General features: G+C 42.6%; 1 protein-coding gene across 1 annotated transcript in view; it reads right to left on the reverse strand.

Moving 5' to 3' along the window:
• The window catches only part of LOC126187308 (proton-coupled amino acid transporter-like protein CG1139), a 1,061,389-nt gene that overhangs the window by 826,617 nt on the left and 213,622 nt on the right, over window positions 1–21,150 (reverse strand). The window contains exon 2 of the mRNA XM_049928307.1: window positions 2,966–3,052. Coding sequence (XP_049784264.1) covers window positions 2,966–3,052 — 87 coding nt within the window. The remainder of the gene's footprint in view (window positions 1–2,965; window positions 3,053–21,150) is intronic.

The raw sequence follows: 21,150 nt of genomic DNA on the forward strand, positions 1-21,150 counted from the left end.
AGAGCGCTACGTGGTGTTACCAATATAAAAACCTAAACAGCCTACTTACAAAACATTGCACTATATACGATAAATTACATCCTGAAATATGCCAGAGACAACACTGAGGCCGTAATATTGATACAACCACTACTAGATTTCAGCAAAGTATTTCATGCCGTAAACTTTGATATGCTGTGGTGTCACCGCCAGACACCACACTTGCTAGGTGGTAGCTTTTAAATCGGCCGCGGTTCGCTTGTATATGACGGACCCGCGTGTCGCCACTGTCAGTAATTGCAGACCGAGCGCCACCACACGGCAGGTCTAGAGAGACGTACTAGCACTCGTCCCAGTTGTACAGCCGACGTTGCTAGCCATGGTTCACTGATAATTACGCTCTCATTTGCCGAGACGATAGTTAGCATAGCCTTCAGCTACATTTGCTACGACCTAGCAAGGCGCCGTATTCAATTGATATTAAGATTCTATTAATGTATCATCAAGAGCGATGTTCTACAAATGTGGATTAAAGTTAAGTATTCCAGAAGCTACGTACTTTTCTTTATAGCATTCATTACGTATCCTGTTTCAGACCTCGCGCCAGCCTACGTGGGTTTAAGCGCGTGCCTTTCGGCTTCCTCTCATTGTATCTAGGCTGTCTTGTCTAGACACAACATATGCTGTCCGGAAAAACGCGACAGCCAGAATTTTCAGATAATGTGCTGAAGAGCTTTAAAAGTTGCTTGAGAAAAAACAGAACTGCTTTGTCTGTGGGAATGAAAACTCGTCATGTGAGCATGTGCTCTTAGAAACGACACAGTGGTCCGTCCTTCACCCACTATTGTTTCCTTGAGCGTCAATGACATAACGCCGGTGTTGTTTCGCTGTAAATACTGTACCTGTGCCGACAGCCTCTAGCTTCACTTTTAAGGCCAGACTTGGAGATACCAATACTGCGAGCGTCCACATGTCCTCAGTGGTCAGACGGGTGAAAACCTTGTCTGTTAAACTTAGTGCGAACCTGTCACAAGTAATTTCAGTATCCGATAAAAAACTAATTATTTCTAACTTACGGGTACAATTATCCCTTATTATTCTCGACGGTATCCCAACACCATACCAGGAAACGGTTAATAACTTGGGTGTGACTTTGGTTAAGCACCTTATGTGGGCAGAAAATACTGGCGCCTCGTGTAGGAAGACTTCCGCTGAGTCCTCCCAACGTTTCGGAGTATATATTCACAGGACATAAACTTGTGAAGTAAGTCATTCTGCCACAGTCCATCTTGGAAAGGAAATGTTTACTTAACTAACCATGAATTCTTGTGGACTTTACATTCCACAACACCTGTGTTTGACCGTGTCAGTGCTGCAGATGCCTAGCCAAAATGACTGCGACCAGATATTTTACATGGCTATTGCACTCTATATCTACTTCATCGAATCCCCAGTGCTTATGCTCTCCAGTATGTAGCTTCAGAGATTAACCACCTATTATCTCATTGTTATCGAATCACAAACTCTTTTTTATCTGGTATCCTAACTGTACACGTTCATAAAACAAACAAAAAAATTCATAAACGTTTCCTCTTTTTGCTGATGTCAGCCTCTGCAACAAGCTACCCTGCTCTGTGTGCACAATTGAGTGCTTAAGCAAAAGCTGAAACACGTTCTTTTATCAGCCTCACGTTTTTCACACGTAAAATTAACACGTATGGCCAGTTTCTCTCTGACAAACAGTAAAGCAAATGCTTCCATCTTCTCCCAGTTATCCTTCTGTCTCTCTTCGTTCCTAAATCACTCACCCCACTCTCTTTATTGCTTGTGTTTTTACACATTCCTCTTTCCCACCCATTCTGTCTTACCCAGTGCAGCTACTGCCCTCAGTTCGATTCTACCTGCCCGTAATTTTGTTGTGATCTTCATGAACGGAATTATTTTTTGCTATAACTACTACAGTGTGCACTACATAGCTTATAGTTATTTATTACTGTTGGTTTTGATATTAAATGTAAGTTTTATATAAAACTTATGTCGTAACAGTCATAATGTAAAATAAGTGGAATGCCTTTTCAATTAAAAGACAGGGCTTGATGTCTCTGATCCCATCAGGATAAGTAAATAAATAAATAAAAATGAGCGTTGTTGCAGGTTTACTTTATTGTAAGTGGTACAATACGAAAATGTGACATACTTCAAAGACGTTTGGAAACAAAATCAAACTACCTTAGTACTCGTGTTTAATGAAACGTTAGCCGTATGTGAAGATTATTTGTCTTTAAAATATCTTTGTTTTCTGAAATCAGTGACTGTTGGTTTCAGTGCCTCTACACACGAATTCTTTCCAGTGAAGTCCACTCTCAACCATAGGTAATTATTGAATCGGCAGCTCTAAGTCCACTTTCTCCCTCTTCTTTGTGACAAATGTGCTTTCCTGCAGATCATACACCCTTGTATGCTTAAGCAGTTAGTTTTCTTTAAAGAGTATTTGAAGTCAAACAAGATGGCGCCATTAGAAGCGCTGCTTTTATCGTCAAAACACTGATTCTCGAAAGCATATAATTAGTGCGTTAAGAAGTACAGTAAGATTTCTCTCTGAGAAGAATGTTTTCATATATACTGCTTGGAACAAATTTATAATTTCTGACTCTGATTTGCATACGCTGAATACAATCATAAGTAGATTATTGTGATAAACGATACTGTTGAATGTCAACAGCGTTGTCATGATATTATCATTAGTTGTAACGTAATGGAGTCCATGTGGTGACGAAATAGATGACCATCACAAATAAATCTAGTTTACAGATATTCAAACGCTTCAGCAGGTGCCTTAAAGATAAGAATATTTCTTAGCAGTCATCGAAGATTTACAAAATAGAGGAAAATGGAGTCTCTGTCGGTGTGGTGCAACTCTGGAAATCATACCTTCTCGTAAAATTGAGAAAAGAGTAAATAAGGGAAGACAAAAATGAATACTTACCAAAGGATGAAAGAGACTGCTCCGACATGTTCTGCGGTATTCTGAGGCAGTTAATCTCGCACTGGTGGTGCCGATGGAAGAATGAATCTGTGAATGGAAACGGACATTAGAATAAATCAAAATTTACGAAAAATTTGCGTCGCTTCCACCATAAAGCACACAATAAATATAAAATACGGAGCATGTGCAGCTCAAACTACTAAGTTCAGCAACTTTTACTCTTCGGATAATCTTCAGTTTGCAGACAAACAAATCTACATATTAACATACACTGACGTGATAGAAGTCATACGACAGCGATATGCACATACACAGATGGTGGAAGAATCGCGTACACAAGGTATGAAAGGGCAGCGCATGGGCGGAGCTGTCATTTGTATTCAGATGATTCATGTGAAAAGTTTTCCAACGTAATTATGGTCGCACGGCGGGAATAAACAGACTTTGAACGTGGAATGGTAGTTGGTGCTAGACGCAAGGGACATCCCATTTAGGAAATGGTTATGGAATTCAGTATCCAGACATCCACAGAGTCGAGAATGTGCCGAGAATACCAAATTTCAGACATTGCCTCTCACCACGGACAATGCAGTGGCCGACGACCTTCACTTAACGACCGAGAATAGTGGCGTTTGCGTAGAGTTGTCAGTGCTAGTAGACAAGCAACACTGCGTGAAATAACTGTAGACAACACTGTGGGGCGTACTGCGAACGTACCCGTTAGCACAGTGTGGTGAAATGCGGCGTTAATGGCCTATGGCAGCAGACGACCGATGCAAATGCCTTTCTAACAGCACATCACCCGTAGCATCTTTCCTGGGCTCGTGACCATATCGGTTGGACCCTACGCGACTGGAAAACCGTGGCGTGGTTAGATGAGTCCGGATTTCAGTTGGTAAGAGCTGATGGTAGAGATCGAGCGTGGCGCACACTGCTCGAAGCCATGGACCCGAGTTGTCAAAAAGGGACTGAGCAAGACGGTGGTGGCTCCATAATGGTGCCGGCTGTGTTTACATGGGATGGACTGAGTCCTCTGGTCCACCTGAACTCATCATTGACTGGAAATGGCTAAGTTCGGCTACTTGGAGGTCATTTGCGGCCATTCATGGCTTTCATGATCCCGTGACAATGCGCCATGTCCTAGGGACCACAAATGTTCGCGACCAGTCTGAAGAAATTCAGGACAGTTCGAGATAATAATCTGGCCACCCATGGGACATAACTGAGAGGTCAGTTAGTGCACAGTATTGTGGACCGGCAATACTTTTGCAATTATGGAAGGCTGTAGAGGTAACATGGCTCAACATTTCTACGGGGGACATCCAAAGTCTTGTTGAGCCCATGCCACGTCGTGTTGCCGCACTGGCAAAACGAGGTCCGACGCGATATTAGGAGGTATCCCATCAAATGGTTCAAATGGCTCTGAGCACTATGGGACTTAACTTCTGAGGTCATCAGTCCCCTAGAACTTAGAACTACTTAAACCTAACTAACTTAAGCACATCTCACACATCGATGCCCAAAGCAGGATTCTAACCTGCGACCGTAGCAGCAGCGCGGTTCCAGACTGTAGCGCCTAGAACCGCTCGGCCATCCCGGCAGTCTGACTTTTGTTACCTCAGGGTAAATTTGCACATTTACGCTCACTAATGCATTATACAACAAATTTCTGTAGTTACTCGTCACTTAAGAAAAATGTAGGATTGTACAAGTCAGAATAATATGCGTTGTTCACTCACGCTCATCCACACACACCCAACGCATTTTGAGAGTAATAATGATGACCATAGCTACAGTACTGGGAGAAAAATGGCTTTTATTGCTTATTACTAAAGCTGTCAGTGACTCAGAAAGGAGTTCAATAAACAACCGCAAAAACTAAAGATAACAACCCGAGTCTGTCTAAATGATAAAAATGACAATGTTTACGATAGTAATGTCTCTGCTTTTTTAAAATGGTTCAAATGGCTCTGAGCACTATGCGACTTAACTTGTGAGGTCATCAGTCGCCTAGAACTTAGAACTAATTAAACCTAACTAACCTAAGGACATCACACACATCTATGCCCGAGGCAGGATTCGAACCTGCGACCGTAGCGGTCACGCGGTTCCAGACTTAAGCGCCTAGAACCGCACGGCCACACCGGCCGGCTGCTTTTTTTAAAATATATAGTTTCTTAAAGAAGAATTTGCTAACCTGACTCATAAAAACCAATAGACCCACGGACGCACCAGCTGTTTGTGTTCCGTCCTCCCTGTCAGTTTGAGTGTATCATAATGTTGTTGTTGTTGATATTATTGTGGTCTTCAGACCGAGGACCATTTTGATGCAGCTCTTCATGCTACTCTATCTTGTGCAACCCTATTTGTCTCCGAATAACTACTGCAAGTTACATCCTTCTGAATCTGCTTGCTATATTCATGTCTTGGTCTCTCTCTACGTTTTTTACCCCCCAGACTTCCCTCCGACAGTAATCTGGAGATCCCTCGATGTCTCAGAATGTGTTCTCTCAACCGATCCCTTCTTTTCTCTCCAATTCTGTTGACTATCTCCTCATCAGTTATTTGATCTACTCGTCTAACCTTCAGCATTCCACTGTAACATCAAATTTCAGAAGTTACTTTTCTCTTTTTGTCTAAACTGTTTATCGTCCATGTTTCACATCCATTCGTGGCTACACTCCATGCAAAAACTTTCAGACAAGACTCCTTATCACTTAAATCCGTTTTCGATGTTAACAAATTTCTCTTATACAGAACGCTTTTCTTGCTACTTCCTGCCTGCATTCTATATCCTGTCTGCTTCGGCCATCATCAGTTATTTTACCGCTCAAATACTAAAACCCATCTACCACTTCAACTGTGTTTCCTAACCTAGTTACCGAGCGATGTGGCGCAGTGCGTAGCACACTGGACTCGCATTCGGGAGGACGACGGTTCAATCCAGTGACCGTCCATCCTGATTTAGGTTTTCCGTGATTTCCCTAAATCGCTTCAGGCAATGCCGGGTTGGTTTCCTCGAAAGGGCACGGTCGACTTCCTTTTCTAACGCGATGGGACCGATGACCTCGCTGTCTAGTCTCCTCCCTTCAAAAAAACAACCCAAACAACAACCTAACCTAGTTCCTTCAGCATTACCTGGTTTAATTCAACTACATTCATTATCCTTGTTTTGCTTCTGTTGATGTTCATCTTTTATCCTCCTTTCAAGACACTGTCCATACCGTTCAACTGTTGTTCCAAGTCCTCTGGTGTCTTTGACAGGATAGCAATGTCATCGTTAAACCTCAAACTTTTTATTTCTTCTCCCTGAACTTTAACTTCTTCTCCAAATTTTCCTTGGTTTCCCATACTGCTTGCTCAATGTACAGATTTAATAATATCAGGGATAGGCTACGGCCTTGTCCCATTCCCATCTCATACGCTGCTTCATGTTCCTGCCATCATGTAGCTGCTTCTCATGTAACTGACATCTGGTTTCTGTACAAGCTGTAAATACCTTTCGTTCCATGTATTTTACTCCTACTACCTTCACCACTTCAAAGAGAGTATTCCAGTCAACATTGTCAAAAGCTTCCTCTAAGTCTACCTATAAACGTGGGTTTGCCTTTCCTTATCTTCTGGCATAAGTCTTAGGGTCAGCGTTGCCTAGCGTGTTCCTAAATTTCTCCGAAATCCAAACCGATCTACCCTGAGGACTGATTTTACCAGTTTTTCTATTCTTCCGTAAAAAATTCGTGTCAGTATTTCGCAGCCATGGCTTACTAAACTGATAGTTCGTTAATTTTCACACCTGTCAGCACCTGATTTCTTTGGAACTGGAATTACTACATTCTTCCTGAAGTCTGGGTATTTCGCCTGTCCATCTTCCGTACCAGATGGAAGAGTTTTGTCGTGGCTGGTTCTACCAAGGCTATCAGTAGGTTTGACGGAATGTCATCTACTCTGGGACCATTTTTCACTTACGTCTTTCAGCGCATTGTCAAATTCTTCTCGCAGTATCATATCTCCCATCTCCTCTTCTATTTCTATAATATTGTCTGCGAGTTCATCTCCCCATTATAGACCCTCTATACAGCCCTTCCAGCTTTCAGCTTTCTCTTTTTTGCTTAGGACTGATTTTCCATCTGTGCTCTTCATATTCTTCAAAGGGCTCTTTAATCTCCCCTAGTGTCTTATGCTTCTAAATTCTTACATCTGTCCTCTAGCATTCCTGCTTAGCTATATTGCACTACCTGTCAACCTCATTTCTTAGACAATTGTATTCCATTTCGCCTATTTCATTCGCTGCATTTTTGTATTTTCTCCTTTCCTCCGCTACATTCAGTATCTCCTGTGTTATCCAAGGGTTTCTTCTAGGTCTTGTCTTTTTACCTGTTTGATCCTCTGCTGCCTTCACTGTTTCTTCCCTCAAAGCTTTCCAATCGTCTTCTACTGTAATCCTATCCCCTGTTCAAGTCAGTCGTTGCTTAATGCTCCCTCTTAAACTCGAAACGATCTCTGGTTCTTTCATCTTATCCAGTTTCCATCTCCTTAATTTCTTACCTTTTTGCAAATTGTTTAGTTTTAAACTACGGTTCATAACCAATAAACTACGATTAGAGCCCAAAGCTGCCCCTGGAAATGTCTTACAATTTAAAATCTGTTTCCGAAATCCCCGTCTTACCATTATATAGTCAGTCTGAAACCGTACAGTAACTCCAGGTTTCTTTCACTTATACAGCCTTCTTTCATGATTATTAAACCAAGTGCTAGCGATGATTCGATTAATTTCGGTGTAAAATTCTACCAGGCGGCTTCCTCTTCCATACCTTTCCCTCAGACCATATTCACGTGTAATTTTTCCTTCTCTTTCTTTTCCTCCTGTCGGCTTCCAGTGCCCCATCACTATTAAATTTTCACCCCCTGAACTAACTGAATAATTGTTATATCTCTTCACATATTGCTTCAATCTCTTCGTCATCTGCAGAGCAACGTGGCATATAAACTTGTACTATTTTGGTGGGTGTGGGCTTCGTGTCTGTCTTGGCTACAATAATGCGTTCACTATGCTGTTCACAGTAGTTTATCCACATTTCTATTTTCTTATTCATTATTAAACCTACTCCTGCATTACCCCTATTTCATTATGTGTTTAAAACCCTGTATTCATGTGACCAGAAGATCTGTTCGTGATACCGCCAAACTTCGCTACTTGCTGCTGTATCCAACTTCAACCTATCAATTTCCACTTTTTAAATTTTCTGATCTACCTGCCCCATTAAGGGATCTAAAATTCCACGCTCCGATCCGTAGAGCGCCGATCCAGACGACGACATCCTTCTGAGTAGTCTCCGCCTGGAGATTCCTGAGGGGGACTATTTTTCTCTGGAATATTTCACCCAACAGGATGACTTCATCATTTAACCATGCTGTAGAGCTGCATGCCCTCGGGTTAAATTACGGCTGTTGTTTCCTCTTGCTTTCAGCCGTTTGGAGTACTAGCACACCGTGGCCGTTTTGGCTAATGTTACAAGGGCAGATCAGTCTATCATCCAGATTTTTGCCTCTGGGACTACTGAAAAACCTGCTGTCCCTTTTCAGGAACCACGTGTTTGTCTAGCCCCTCAGCAGATACCACTCCGATGTGGTTGCACCTACGGTACGTCTGTGTGTCTCGCTGAGGCACCCAAGTCATCCCACCAACTATACATATTTGATTGCATTATTAACCACATGCACGTATTATTTACATCAGAATCAATATGTTACTTCAACACTTACTTAAATATGGTATGTAATAGATGTAACAATGCTTCGGAATTTATTCCGAACTAGTGTTTCGTTTTGTTGTATGTTCCTTGCACTAAGTATGTAATAAACGCAATCTTTGTTCCCTCAGTGTTCAGCAAGTGTCATGGCTTATGTGATGTGAGATGTCAAAGAAAGTAGCATGTGAGTACTGGAGGCACTTTTATTTTATTTTATTTATATTGCCGTTCACCGTTTTAGCCGAAGACCTCCACAAAACTTCGCGCCGTGTACTGAAATAGTGTTTTGCTTTACTCTACTAGACAGTGCCACAGGTTCCTCCAAGTTCATGGCACAACACATACATACCATACTTATGCACATAAATCCACCTACAGATGGGGGTTTTAACTTCCGAAACGTGTTGTGGAAATAAATAAACAGTGGTCGCTAACGGTAAACGTGTTGTTTTATTCGATATGTTCACTCTTATCAAAGTTAAGCCACTGTGACAATTAAACATGAAACTACATCGAGTACACAAACACATAACAAATTCACTAGTAGTATATCATTTTAATAAAAATTGTGCAAATTATCTACGGAACATATAGCTAACTAACTGCGAAAATTGTGATATAATAACGATTCAACTTGTTTGTTTATGAAGTAAGAGAAAGTCGATGAGCTGTAGGCTTATTTCATCTTCACGGAGGTTTATTTACCGTACGCCTTTTGTACCACCTCCTCCCTTAAGCGAGCCAGTTCACCTAGTCAGTTGACTATAGAAGACGAGACAAAACGGTCTAAGATAATTATGACCACAGTACACATAGCATATTATACACTCATCTCACACCAAGAGCCAGAACAACCTAATATCAAATTAGCACTGCATCCTAAACAGTTGAATAGACCTATGTGTTCTGATTGTTAAGCAATGAATATCAGATATTGACAATTTTTTCTGAAATACGGTGATATATTTTTTTGGGAAAATATTGTAACTTGCGTATGTGACATTCTTTATAGCAAAGCTAGCGCAAAAATTACTACCCAACATGCCGCTATTGTCTGATCTAAATTAGTTCACATCTACCGTTAGGGTCCAAAACAGCGATGGTGCCACACGTCCTGACTGTAGCCAACCACCACTAAGTCATATTCTCCACGGCAATACAATATCGCCTTAAAGTTTCCCTCTCCTGCAGTAATCATGTACAGAATCTGAAAGTCACGTATAGATACTGTAACATCTCTAGACATGTCAGAAACAGTTCTTATTTTAATTAGTCCAGATTTAAGTAAATTTCTTTTGAAACTAGTGAACTTTCTAATTCGGGAACAGCTTGAAACACTTCGTACCGAAAAACTACTGACCCCAGTGACTCATTTTTCCAAACTTCAGCATCTCATTGTGTATGCTTTTTATAAGCCTTCAGATGTGACTTTTTTTGCAGATTCGTCAGCATATATAACACGCAACAAATATGAAATTTACAGTTCTTAATATCTATAAAAATGACATAAAAATTGTAAAATTTACATAGGGTGTAGACCTTAAAATTTACATAAGGTATAGACCTTTCCTGTGTCTCTAAGCATTTCAAGCATTTGTTATTAATTTTAAATAGGGCCAGGGCCAGATTCTTTGTTGAAATAGTCGAAATTTTACGTCGTGAAAATTTGCTATTTGTGACATGCAGGCACAATGCTTTGCGCAGCGGAAGCGACAACGAAGTGTGAGCTGACACAAAGCTCCCATTGTTGTATTGGTGGTGGGCCAGCCAAATTCCAACTGCTATAAATCCGACTTTGATAAACGCTGGAATGACCCATATTTACATGAAATTTCTTCGTATAATGAAGGTTTATGCAACTATTGTGTAGTTCTCAGAGAGGAGTTAAGGTCTGTTGATGTACTCGATAGGACCAATACTCGCAAATCTCATTACTTCGCAGAAATGCGTTGCCTTGAGTGGTCTTGTAGTCTTGGAGAATATTTATTCCATCTTTCACCTACTGTGATTTTAATATGTCATTCTCATGCCTCTGAGTCCAGCGGTTTCTGTCTCTAATGACCTCGTTGCCGACGTGTTGTTAAACCCTAATCTTTCTACCTTCCTTCGTTACCGCTCCCCTACCATGCTGTCTGCACAGGTACAGACCGTGTTCTTTTGCGTGCACTCCACCGCACGATACTTCACTTCATCAGTGGGTGGTGCTATTATAGTGCCGGCCGGAGTGGCCGAGCGGTTCTAGGTGCTTCAGTCTGGAACCGCGCGACCTCTACGGTCGCAGGTTCTAATCCTGCCACGGGCATGGATGTGTGTGATGTCCTTAGGTTAGTTAGGTTTAAGTATTTCTAAGTTCTAGAGGACTGATGACCTTCACTGTTAAGTCCCCTAGTGCTCAGAGCCATTTGAACCATTTTTTTGCTATTAAAGTGATACATTCCACGTAAAACTGTATCTGAAATTTTGGTCTCAGATTTCTGTTTTTTGAGACGACAATTAAAACCTTATGACTATTCCTCGTAGACCATTCAAGATCACCAGTGTCGCCTATGGTCGGAATTCGATCAAGTGAGTCAGTGGATCTGATCTCTGATAAAAAGTGCCATGCATCTTAAAGTGATACACTCTACGTAAAACTGTGTCTGAAATTTTAGTCTCAGAAATGACGTGCAGCAAATGCTACATAGTAGATACGAGTATTCTTGAAATAATTCTTTGATTTCTCTTTAATTGTTCGATCATTTGAACTGACTCTTTGACACAGTGCGTTGAAAAACAAATTTTGTGTTAACGGCAGTAACAATGTGAATGCCATTGTATTGCAGTAAAGTAACCTTAGATGTGAAATGATTTGCCTTACAAAATCTGCGCTGTAAATTCATCAAACCGCAATTGTAACTCTTAAAAGTACTTCGAATTACGTTCAGTGCACGTTTAAATGTGGCTTTCAAAACAATAACAGAATTATTTACTATCAATATTAACATTACTCCTATTACTTTATCTACACAAGATTAATGACTTTCTAACTCAGCATCTTTTAGTCTGATCCGTTAGTGTTCTTCTTCAAGACATAGCCTAAAACAAATATAGTTTCTGTGTAATAAGGGAAGTCATAGCTATCAAAATGAAGAAATTGAAAGTTAGAAACACTTCAACGTTTGTGGTGATGGCGGCTAACGAACACAAAGTTAATTCTGTTTACTCATAGACTAAAGTAAGTGAAAAAACGACACTAAGAAACAACGTTTCCTGCCCCCGACCGCTACGTTACTGCGTTTTGTTTTCCCACTGCTGACAACATCGATATAGCAGATGCGGCGTTGTAGGTGCACAGTAAACTTGTGTTACTGCAAATGAACTAACTGAGGCGTCCATTTCCAAAAAGTTCCTTGTCCAGGATGTGAAAATTTTGGGGAAACACAAAAAACGTTCTGCTCACAAAAAGTTTGTTGTGTGCAAATAATATTTTGTGCACTGGTTAGTATTAACTGCTAAAGTCTTTGGGTGGAATTACAGCTCATGGACCCCAAAGGATATTTGCAAAATAAACAAAATTACTTGGACAAGGTGCCGTTTGGAACTGCATTGTGGGCAAGGGGCATTTTGGAACACAATGAAATGGACAGTGTATGGGTGTCATAGTTCCTTCTCGCCTAACCTCAATTTCACTGCGTGTTGTTTCTTCCATGATAACCTGTAAGTATTAATGTATATTCTAAATCACAAAAACTAAATGTTAAAGTATGCTAAATCACCATGTAAAACTGCTACGATTACTAATCGGCCTCGAGTCACGGCCGTGCTCGAGCTAATAATTCACGTAAGTATTATGAGCTTCCTGAGCGTTGGAATTACAATGTTTTGGTTGTAAATGTTTGTGAAAGCAATGCTACCATCAGAACAATATGTATTACTGCACTGCAATGAAGCAAAGAGTAAATAATTCACCTCTGAGTGAAATCCGATGAAAGATACCGCCCTTCATGGACAAGGGTCAATTTGAAACTCAATATTGTATCATGCTTATCCTTGCAATGCGACAAGGAGCCATTTGTTGCTGTACATTATTGCGTTCGCCATATTGCATTCGTGACATTGGACAAGGGCCACTTTGGAACTGCATGCAGTATTTCAATGCGTTCTAGACGGGTTTTGGAGCGTTTTGGAAGTGTAAGACATAATACATTTCGTAATGAGTGCACAGATGAAGCCATTGCTACCAAAATATCAAATTGACAAACTAGTAGGACAAGGAACCCTTTGGAAATGGTCGCCTCAACTGCAGCATTTAAACACGAGTGTCCGTAGAATGCATTTTTACGGAAAGTTGTTACCTTCATGTGTCATTTCTAGCGTAATACCTGGTCAGTATCCAGGGCGGAAGTTGCTAGCACTTCAGTTTTCGTTGTTCATGTATTGGAGATTTTAATGCGTGATGGAGAAGGTATCGTCAAAGCTACGATTATGGAAGCACCTCCTCCCTTTTACAACAATTAATGCGTGATGGAGAAGGTATCGTCAAAGCTACGAATATGAAAGCACCTCGTCCCTTTTACAACTCTTAACAGGTACGTACACACATGGTTATTTCTTTGTGCACATCTGGGGCAAAGTACTTTAAAATTACGTAAGTTTCATTGGCCTCCTTGTAAGTTTTCATATCCACAGTAATATGATTTTGACACATCTGTCGTTCTCTGCCTGCAATCTATTAGTTACACGCCACTCCAGATTATTAGGGAGACGTTGCTCATTGGCGAATTTGTGTATTTTCAAAAAAGCAACGCACAACGGCATTAGTCTACACTGCGGAACACAATTAAAGGGTCATTTTTTCGAACACTGTAATTATCTCCCGTTGCGACGTATAAGTTTTAAATTTGACTGGGAAGTACCTTCAAACCTTCCTCAGCTAAGGTTCAAAAGCGTGGCGCCCTTTAACGTAACCTTCGGATACGACGACACCTCAAACGGAAAGGTGTCGACACAAGGCGAAGATAAGGCCAGAGCTCAGAAATTCGTGTGCGGTGTAAGGTTGGTTAATGATGTCATATTGGTACCAAAATGTGTGTGTGTGTGTGTGGTTTGAGGTTTGAGGTTTTCGGGCGCTAAACAGCGTGGCCATCAGCGCCCAAACGCATAGAAACAGGAACACATGCAGTGAAGGGACGAAGACGGACACCGAACAAGGAGAACGGCTAAAAGACACAGACCTGACGCAGTTCCAAATCCTCACATACAGAGGCAAAACAAGAGGAGAGGAAACGCACTAAAAGTGGAAAGGAAACACAAGGAAAAGAGAACAGAAATCGAAGTGAAACAAGTAGGTAATCGTGACTGGCGGACCTCTTACCTAAAGCCTGGGTGAGCCAGTCACCCAGCAGCACATTAAAATCCTCTCCCTAAAATACGAGCCAACAAATTGGACAGGACACAGAACCGTAAGACCTTAACCACAATCGTTGCGTCGTCTTGCAAAATAGAGGGCAAATCCGGTGGCAAGGAAACCACCGCCCTCTGGTCAGAGAATAAAGGACAGTCAAGTAAAATGTGGCGGACCGTAATCTGGACGCCACAAGCACTGCAGATTGGGGGGTCCTCCCGCCGGAGTAAAAAACCGTGCGTTAAGGGACTGTGCCCGATGCGGAGGCGAGTGAGGAGAACCTCATCCCGCCTGCATGACTGGTAGGACGTACGCCATGGCCGCGTGGTGGCCTTGACCAGACGCAGCTTATTTTCACCGACTGCCAGCCACTCCTCTTTCCATTGACACATAACACGAAAACGCAAAAGGGAGGTAACAGCATGGAGGGGGACGGCACATTCAACAACGTGAGGGAGGGAACATGCATCTTTGGCAGCCACATCCGCCAGTTCGTTTCCCCTAATACCCAAGTGCCACGGCACCCAGCAGAAAGAAACCTCCTTCCCCTGCCGTTGCAGGTGGAGTAGGGCATCGTGGATGTTCTGGACGACCGTATCCGCTGGGTACAAGTGTTGGTACCAAACTTCACCACAATCCGGCCCAACGACACCTTCGACGTGTCACAGGACAGGGAAGGTCGTTAGCCCCTCTTACACACATTTCACCCCTTCTTTTGGCGCCTCTGTGATGTAGGTGAGAACAACAACGTCCAGCTTTAAAATCACGCGGTTTTCTTTTGGTCGGCCGAGGAAAATATTTAAGACACACCGCTGCTCAGAATGGACACGAAAAGGCCTCAGGAGATGGCACAAAGGCGGCAATACCCAGACATTTCACGCTCCAAAACGACAGTTCGCTGTGTGATGTGCCACAGACTACGTTCTTGACAACGTTTGACGCTGCTGGCACCCTCGGACGATTAGACCCTTTTCTAATGACACTGTGGGGACCCCCAACCCCACTGAATGTGATACGCTCCTTTGCAGTGTAGTGCGACCGCAGTTTTGGTGTAAAGGATGAAACACTAGGGCCCACACTGAAAACCATTCGACGAAACTTAAATGTGATCCGAGGCAGCAAGGGTGTTTATGCTTTTTCAGCCCTCCTGTTTCGAACCCTCTTGTGGTGTGATCATGGTGGGGAGCGAAACTGACACAGGTGTCAATAAAATGACAGAGGGTCCCTCTAAGATCCCCCGGAGTCAGCAATACCCTCAGTGTCACCTGCGCACCTTTTTTGATCACTTCAAAAATATAGCTGTACAGAGACAGCCAGCCACATATTACTAGGCGCCGATGTGACACTCAGCCATTTCGACATCCTTTAGGTGACTTATGCTGAACTAGCGACTGCTGGCCACACCCGAAATCTGAGGGGTGTCAAAAGAGATGCCTGTCACGTCAGCACCTAGTAAGCAGTGACTGGCTCTCTGTACATTTTTAAAGTGTTCAACAAATGTACGCGGATGGCACCGGAGATGATGCCGAACTGCTTGTGTTAGAGGGACCCTTTACCGTTTTATTCACACATGTCATCACGTCACAGGAAGGTGCGAAGCAGCACACTGCTGCCAATTTTACTTTCGTTTCTATAATGAAACTATTACTGAATTTTATCCAAACCTTTTGAACTCTATATAACTTCTTCTGTCTATTCTTACGTCACAGCATCTGACGAGGGAAAATGGAAATATGTGGACTTGTAACTACAAGTCCTTACTTTCATGCTGCAGGAAAATGCCTAAGAAACTGATGTGTCATTTTCTACTCTGGAAGCGTTAATTCATATTTAATCAGACCCAAAATAAGAAATCGACCAAGGTGTCGCAGTTGTTAAGACACTGTAGTTGTCGTTGTTGTCATTCAGCATTTTAGACTAATTCCAGGATGTTCAACAGGACTACATTCAATTCCTTCCTCTATATATACAGGGTGACACAGAAAAACGGGGACATTTCCACAATCGAGTATAACTAGAAGTGACGAAGGAAAGGAATTGCATTCATAGTAATTGAAACCTTACAGCTTTGGCATTTACGGAACACTGATGGCATTTACATATTTTTTTAAAATTACGTCCTTTAGATGGCATACTCCTGTACAAATACATTCGTGATATCTGCTTTTGAGATTCCTCACTGACCGCTGCAACATCTCAGCTGGGATACTGTGGCTTGCATGCCGAATATCTGTTTTATCACATCCAGGGTTCTTGGTCGAGTCGTGTAGATTTTGCTCCTGAGGTAGCCCCCCCCCCCCCAAAAAAAAAAAGAGAAATCACAAACGGATAAATCTGGCGATCTTGGGGGCCAGCGAATGCCACCGAATCGTGAGATCACACGGCTACCAAACAATTCTCGCACATATGCTATTGATTTCCGTGCAGTGTGTGATGTCACTCCGTCCTGTTGCAACCAGGCTTCTTGAATGTTTGGAAAGTTGTTCAATACAGGTGTAGCGACAGTTCGTAACATCTCTACGTAACGATTGGCACTGACAGTTATTGTGTTTTCCTGTTCTTTTCCGAAAAAATACGGTCCGATAATTCCATGTGATGAAACACCACACCATACTGTCACTTTAATAGCTTGTAATGGGCACTCATGAACGTCTTTGTGTTTGCTCAGTAACGGTAGTTCTTTTTATTCACATAACCTGTGAGATGGAAATGTGCCTCATCTGACGTCCACAACTTGTTAAAAAAAATTCATCGTCATTGTTTATTTTTGTTATCATTTGTTGACAGAATCCTAATCGTAACCGGTAATCGTTGTCCTTCAACTGTTGCACCACCTGTAGTTTGTATGGATGAAATTTTAAATCAAGATGAAGAATTCTGCGAACACTCACCCGGGACTTTCCAACCACTGCTGCTTGCTTACGAATTGAAAGCTGTGGGCTCCGTAAGACAGACTCGCGTACAACATCGATGTTAGCTGGAGAACGCACACTTCTTGGTCGTCCTGTTGGTTTCTTCTTGAGGGCAGATCCAGTCTCTCCAAATTTATTAATTCAACATTTTATCGAGGGTCTCGGCGGAGCGGCATCATCACGCCCTAAATTATAAAAACGTCGAAACTCCCTCTGCGCCGCTACAAAGCTATCATTGTTTTTATAAAACATTTTTATGGCTAATGCACGCCGTTGTCCGTTTCACTGATCCAACATTACTGAAATGGCGGACTGTTTACTCGCTCACTGTCACGAACCCGCAGTGCTGCTATCTGCCCATGGCTTCCCTACTCATTTCAAACATTCCCATTACTCTGTGTCACCCTGTATAATCTGCCATTCAGTTGCTACTGAACGTTCACAATATATTAACCACCAGTCTTCCCTGCTTTTCGAATATTACATTCTTCTAACAATTTCATCCAGAATTGAATTCCTTTCATTAGAACTTTTTTTTTCTTTTTCTTCTTTCTCCTGTTTTATCATGCTATGATGGAAGTACCCTTATTTTAGTTGGGTGTTTGGTCTGTGGGGCGCTCAGCTGCGCGATCATCAGCACCGGTACAAAGCCCCAATTTTTACACAGTCCAATTCTGACAAAGGCCAATCTAGCCACTGTCACGAATGATGATGATGAAAATGATGATGATGATGATGACGATGACATGATGAGGACAATACACCCAGTCCTCGGGCAGAGGAAATCCCGAACCGGGCCGGGAATCGAATCCGGGACCCTGTGATCCAGAGGCAGCAACGCTAGCCGCTAGAACACTAGCTGCGGACGACCACAATTTTAACACAGCTTGTTTTAGGAGGGATTTATCGGAATGATTGATTGCTGTATTCTTCAAATGTTGCGTTAGCTGTCTACCAGCATTTTATCCCGATCTGTTACTAGATCTTATGAAACCATATGTTGATGTGTAGAACCGTTTTGAAATAACAAAACATTGACGCTAACCTCAGCATAATTAGTATGAAGGAAATACAAGACATAGTAGCAACAAACATTTAAAACACATAAACCTCGCCCGACAAAAAAAAAATGAAGCACCTAGAGGACATGGTCGAATGTCGATATAACTTCGTATATATATAAAACATTGACAGACATCTGGATCATTAGAGTTGCAAGTCCCTGTGACAGGTTGAATGTTCACCATTGTGCATTAGAGTTCTTCGTGTTCAGTTTCGTTACTGGATCTGGATATTGAGGGATCACTGTGAAGGACATGGAGTCAAGGTTCCATTCGACCAGAAGGGAGGATCGACATATTGTGTTCAAGCACATGGTAACCATTTCACATCCGAGAACAAGTAATAGATTTCTTGCTACGAGTGCATTCTGTGTCATCCACCCCGAGTGGACATAGAATAGCAGTAGCCGGACTAGGAAACTACCGTCTAATATGCGGCTACTGTTAACACAACACAAACGACTACATTTGGAGTGATGCTGTGATCAGGAATCATGAACTGCTCATACATGGCATTGCACTGTGTTCAGCAACGAATAGCATTTCTGCACTATGCCGGATGACATTCACTACGAATACAGCGGTGGGCTGGAGAAGTCTCCTATTCTTCCACTGTTTTAGAGAAGCACAGTGGTGTTACTTCTGGTGTCATGGTAAGAGTAGCCATCGGCTATGAGTTCAGGATACGATAATAATTGAGAGAACTCTAATGGCGCAACAGTACATCACGAGCATCCTGCATCCCCTTGTGTTACCTCTCATGTGACAGTATCGTGGTGTCATTTTTCATCAAGACTGTGCTCGTCTACACATGACACGTATGTCTGCGATCTGGCTATGTAACGTTTACATACTTCCGTGACCACCAAGATCCTCATCTACACTACGTGATCGAAGGTATCCGGACATCCCCCCAAAACATACGTTTATCATATTAGGTGCATTGTGCTGCCACCTACTGCCAGGTACTCCATATCAGCGACCTCAGTAGTCTTTAGACATCGTGAGAGAGCAGAATGGGGCGCTCCGCGGAACTCACGGACTTCGAAGGTGGTCAGGTGATTGGGTGTCACTTGTGTAATACGGCTGTACGCGAGACTCCTAAACATTCCTATGTTCACTGTTCCCGATGTGATAGTAAAGTGGAAACGTGAAGGGATACGTACAACACAAAAGCGTCTGGCCCGACCTCGTCTGTTGACTGGCAGAGCCCGCTACAGTTGAAGATGGTCGTAATGTGTAATATGCAGACCTCTACCCAGACCATCACATAGGCATTCCAAACTGCATCAGGATCCTCTGCAAGTACTATGTCAGTTAAGCGGGAGGTGAGAAAACTTGGATTTCATGGTCGAGTGGCTGCTCAAAAGCCACACATCACGCCGGTAAATGCCAAACGGCGCCTCGCTTGGTGTAAGGAGCGTAAACATTGGACGATTGAACAGCGGAAGAACATTGTGTGGACTGATGAAGCACGGTACGCAATGTGGTGATCCGATGGCAGGGTGTGGGTATGGCGAATGCCTGGTGAACGCCATCTGCCAACGCATGTAATGCCAACAGTGCAATTCGGAGGCTGTGGTGTTATGGTGTGGTCGTGTTTCTCACGGAGGAGGCTTGCATCCCTTGTTGTTTTGCTTGGCACTATGACAGCACAGGCCTGCATTGACGTTTTAAGCACCTTCTTGCTTCCAACTGTTGAAGATCAATTCGGAGATGGCGACTGCATCTTTCAACACGATCGAGCACCTGTTCATAATGCACTGACTCTGACGGAATGGTTACACGACGAAAACATCCCTCTAATGGACTGGCCTGCACGGAGCGGCCGGCCGACGTCATGAAGATTAGCGTTCTCACACTGCCAAGATTTTGTAAATTTTATTTGATTTTTAAATCACTGAAATAACATTACATATCCTCTCAACCCGCGAAGTTTCATTGCGTTTGTCTCTCCCCTTCTGGGTGCTTCGCCTCTTTTGTCAGGTATTGTATATTATTTTCTGGTTGATTTCTTTTTGAAACATTTTCTATGAACAGTACTGCAGAGCCTCGATATGTCGAAGTAAGGGCCATCTGGTACCAAAGAGAATCCAGTATGTATTTACTTAAAGACAACCACCTTCGGTCAAGCGTTGATACGTTTGAGTGCCCTTATCGATAGTTATTACGCTCACTTATTTTTGCTCAGAGAATTCTGTAACTTCCCTGGCCGGCCGAGAGAGGGCATGCCCGGGGAAGGCGATTTAAGCGGCGAGAAGGAAGTCTCCGACTGCAGTGACTATGGACAGTTCTCCTCGTGACTGGTCGCAACAACGAGAGTAGACTTGGCCGGTGACCGTGTGGGGCTGCGCAGTGGACTTGGATCTACACTGGTGCTGATTTTCAAACGACACTGGTTGTCTCTCAGAAAGAAAGGCAGTCGAGAGTTGTGAATGTTGGTCAACTTCTGTAACGAATGTGCACTGTTTGTCAACGAGAAAAGGCTGCATGAAGAGCAATTTGTTAACTTTATACTCTCTGTGTTGTCGAAGGTGGTTAGTGAGCCTCATTTGCACTGTTTCGCATGTCAAACATTAGTAGATTTTGTCACCGAAATAATAGTTGATTCAATTTCATTATCGCGTGGAGAGTTGCTGAAGCAAAATAACACTGTAGTTAGACTTTCCTAATACTACTTTTTTCTGCTGGGTAGAGTTAACAACACTTTTGTGTACTAACTAGACAAAGGTACTTCTCCGGATTTTCCGTCTTAGTTCTATACATTTAACAGTGTATATTTTGATATCGTGTTTAATTTGTGCCGGCCGCGGTGGTCGTGCGGTTCTAGGCGCTCCAGTCCGGAGCCGCGCTGCTGCTACGGTCGCAGGTTCGAATCCTGCCTCGGGCATGGATGTGTGTGATGTCCTTAGGTTAGTTAGGTTTAATTAGTTCTAAGTTCTAGGGGACTGATGACCACTGCAGTTGAGTCCCATAGTGCTCAGAGCCATTTGACCCATTTTTTTAAATTTGTGTTTTAGTACTGGTCACTGTTGTCTGAGCTGTAACTACTGTTGTTTCGAGGGTTTTGGTGGTCGGC

This window comes from Schistocerca cancellata, chromosome 5, assembly GCF_023864275.1.
Source record: "Schistocerca cancellata isolate TAMUIC-IGC-003103 chromosome 5, iqSchCanc2.1, whole genome shotgun sequence".
Classification (NCBI taxonomy): domain Eukaryota; kingdom Metazoa; phylum Arthropoda; class Insecta; order Orthoptera; family Acrididae; genus Schistocerca; species Schistocerca cancellata.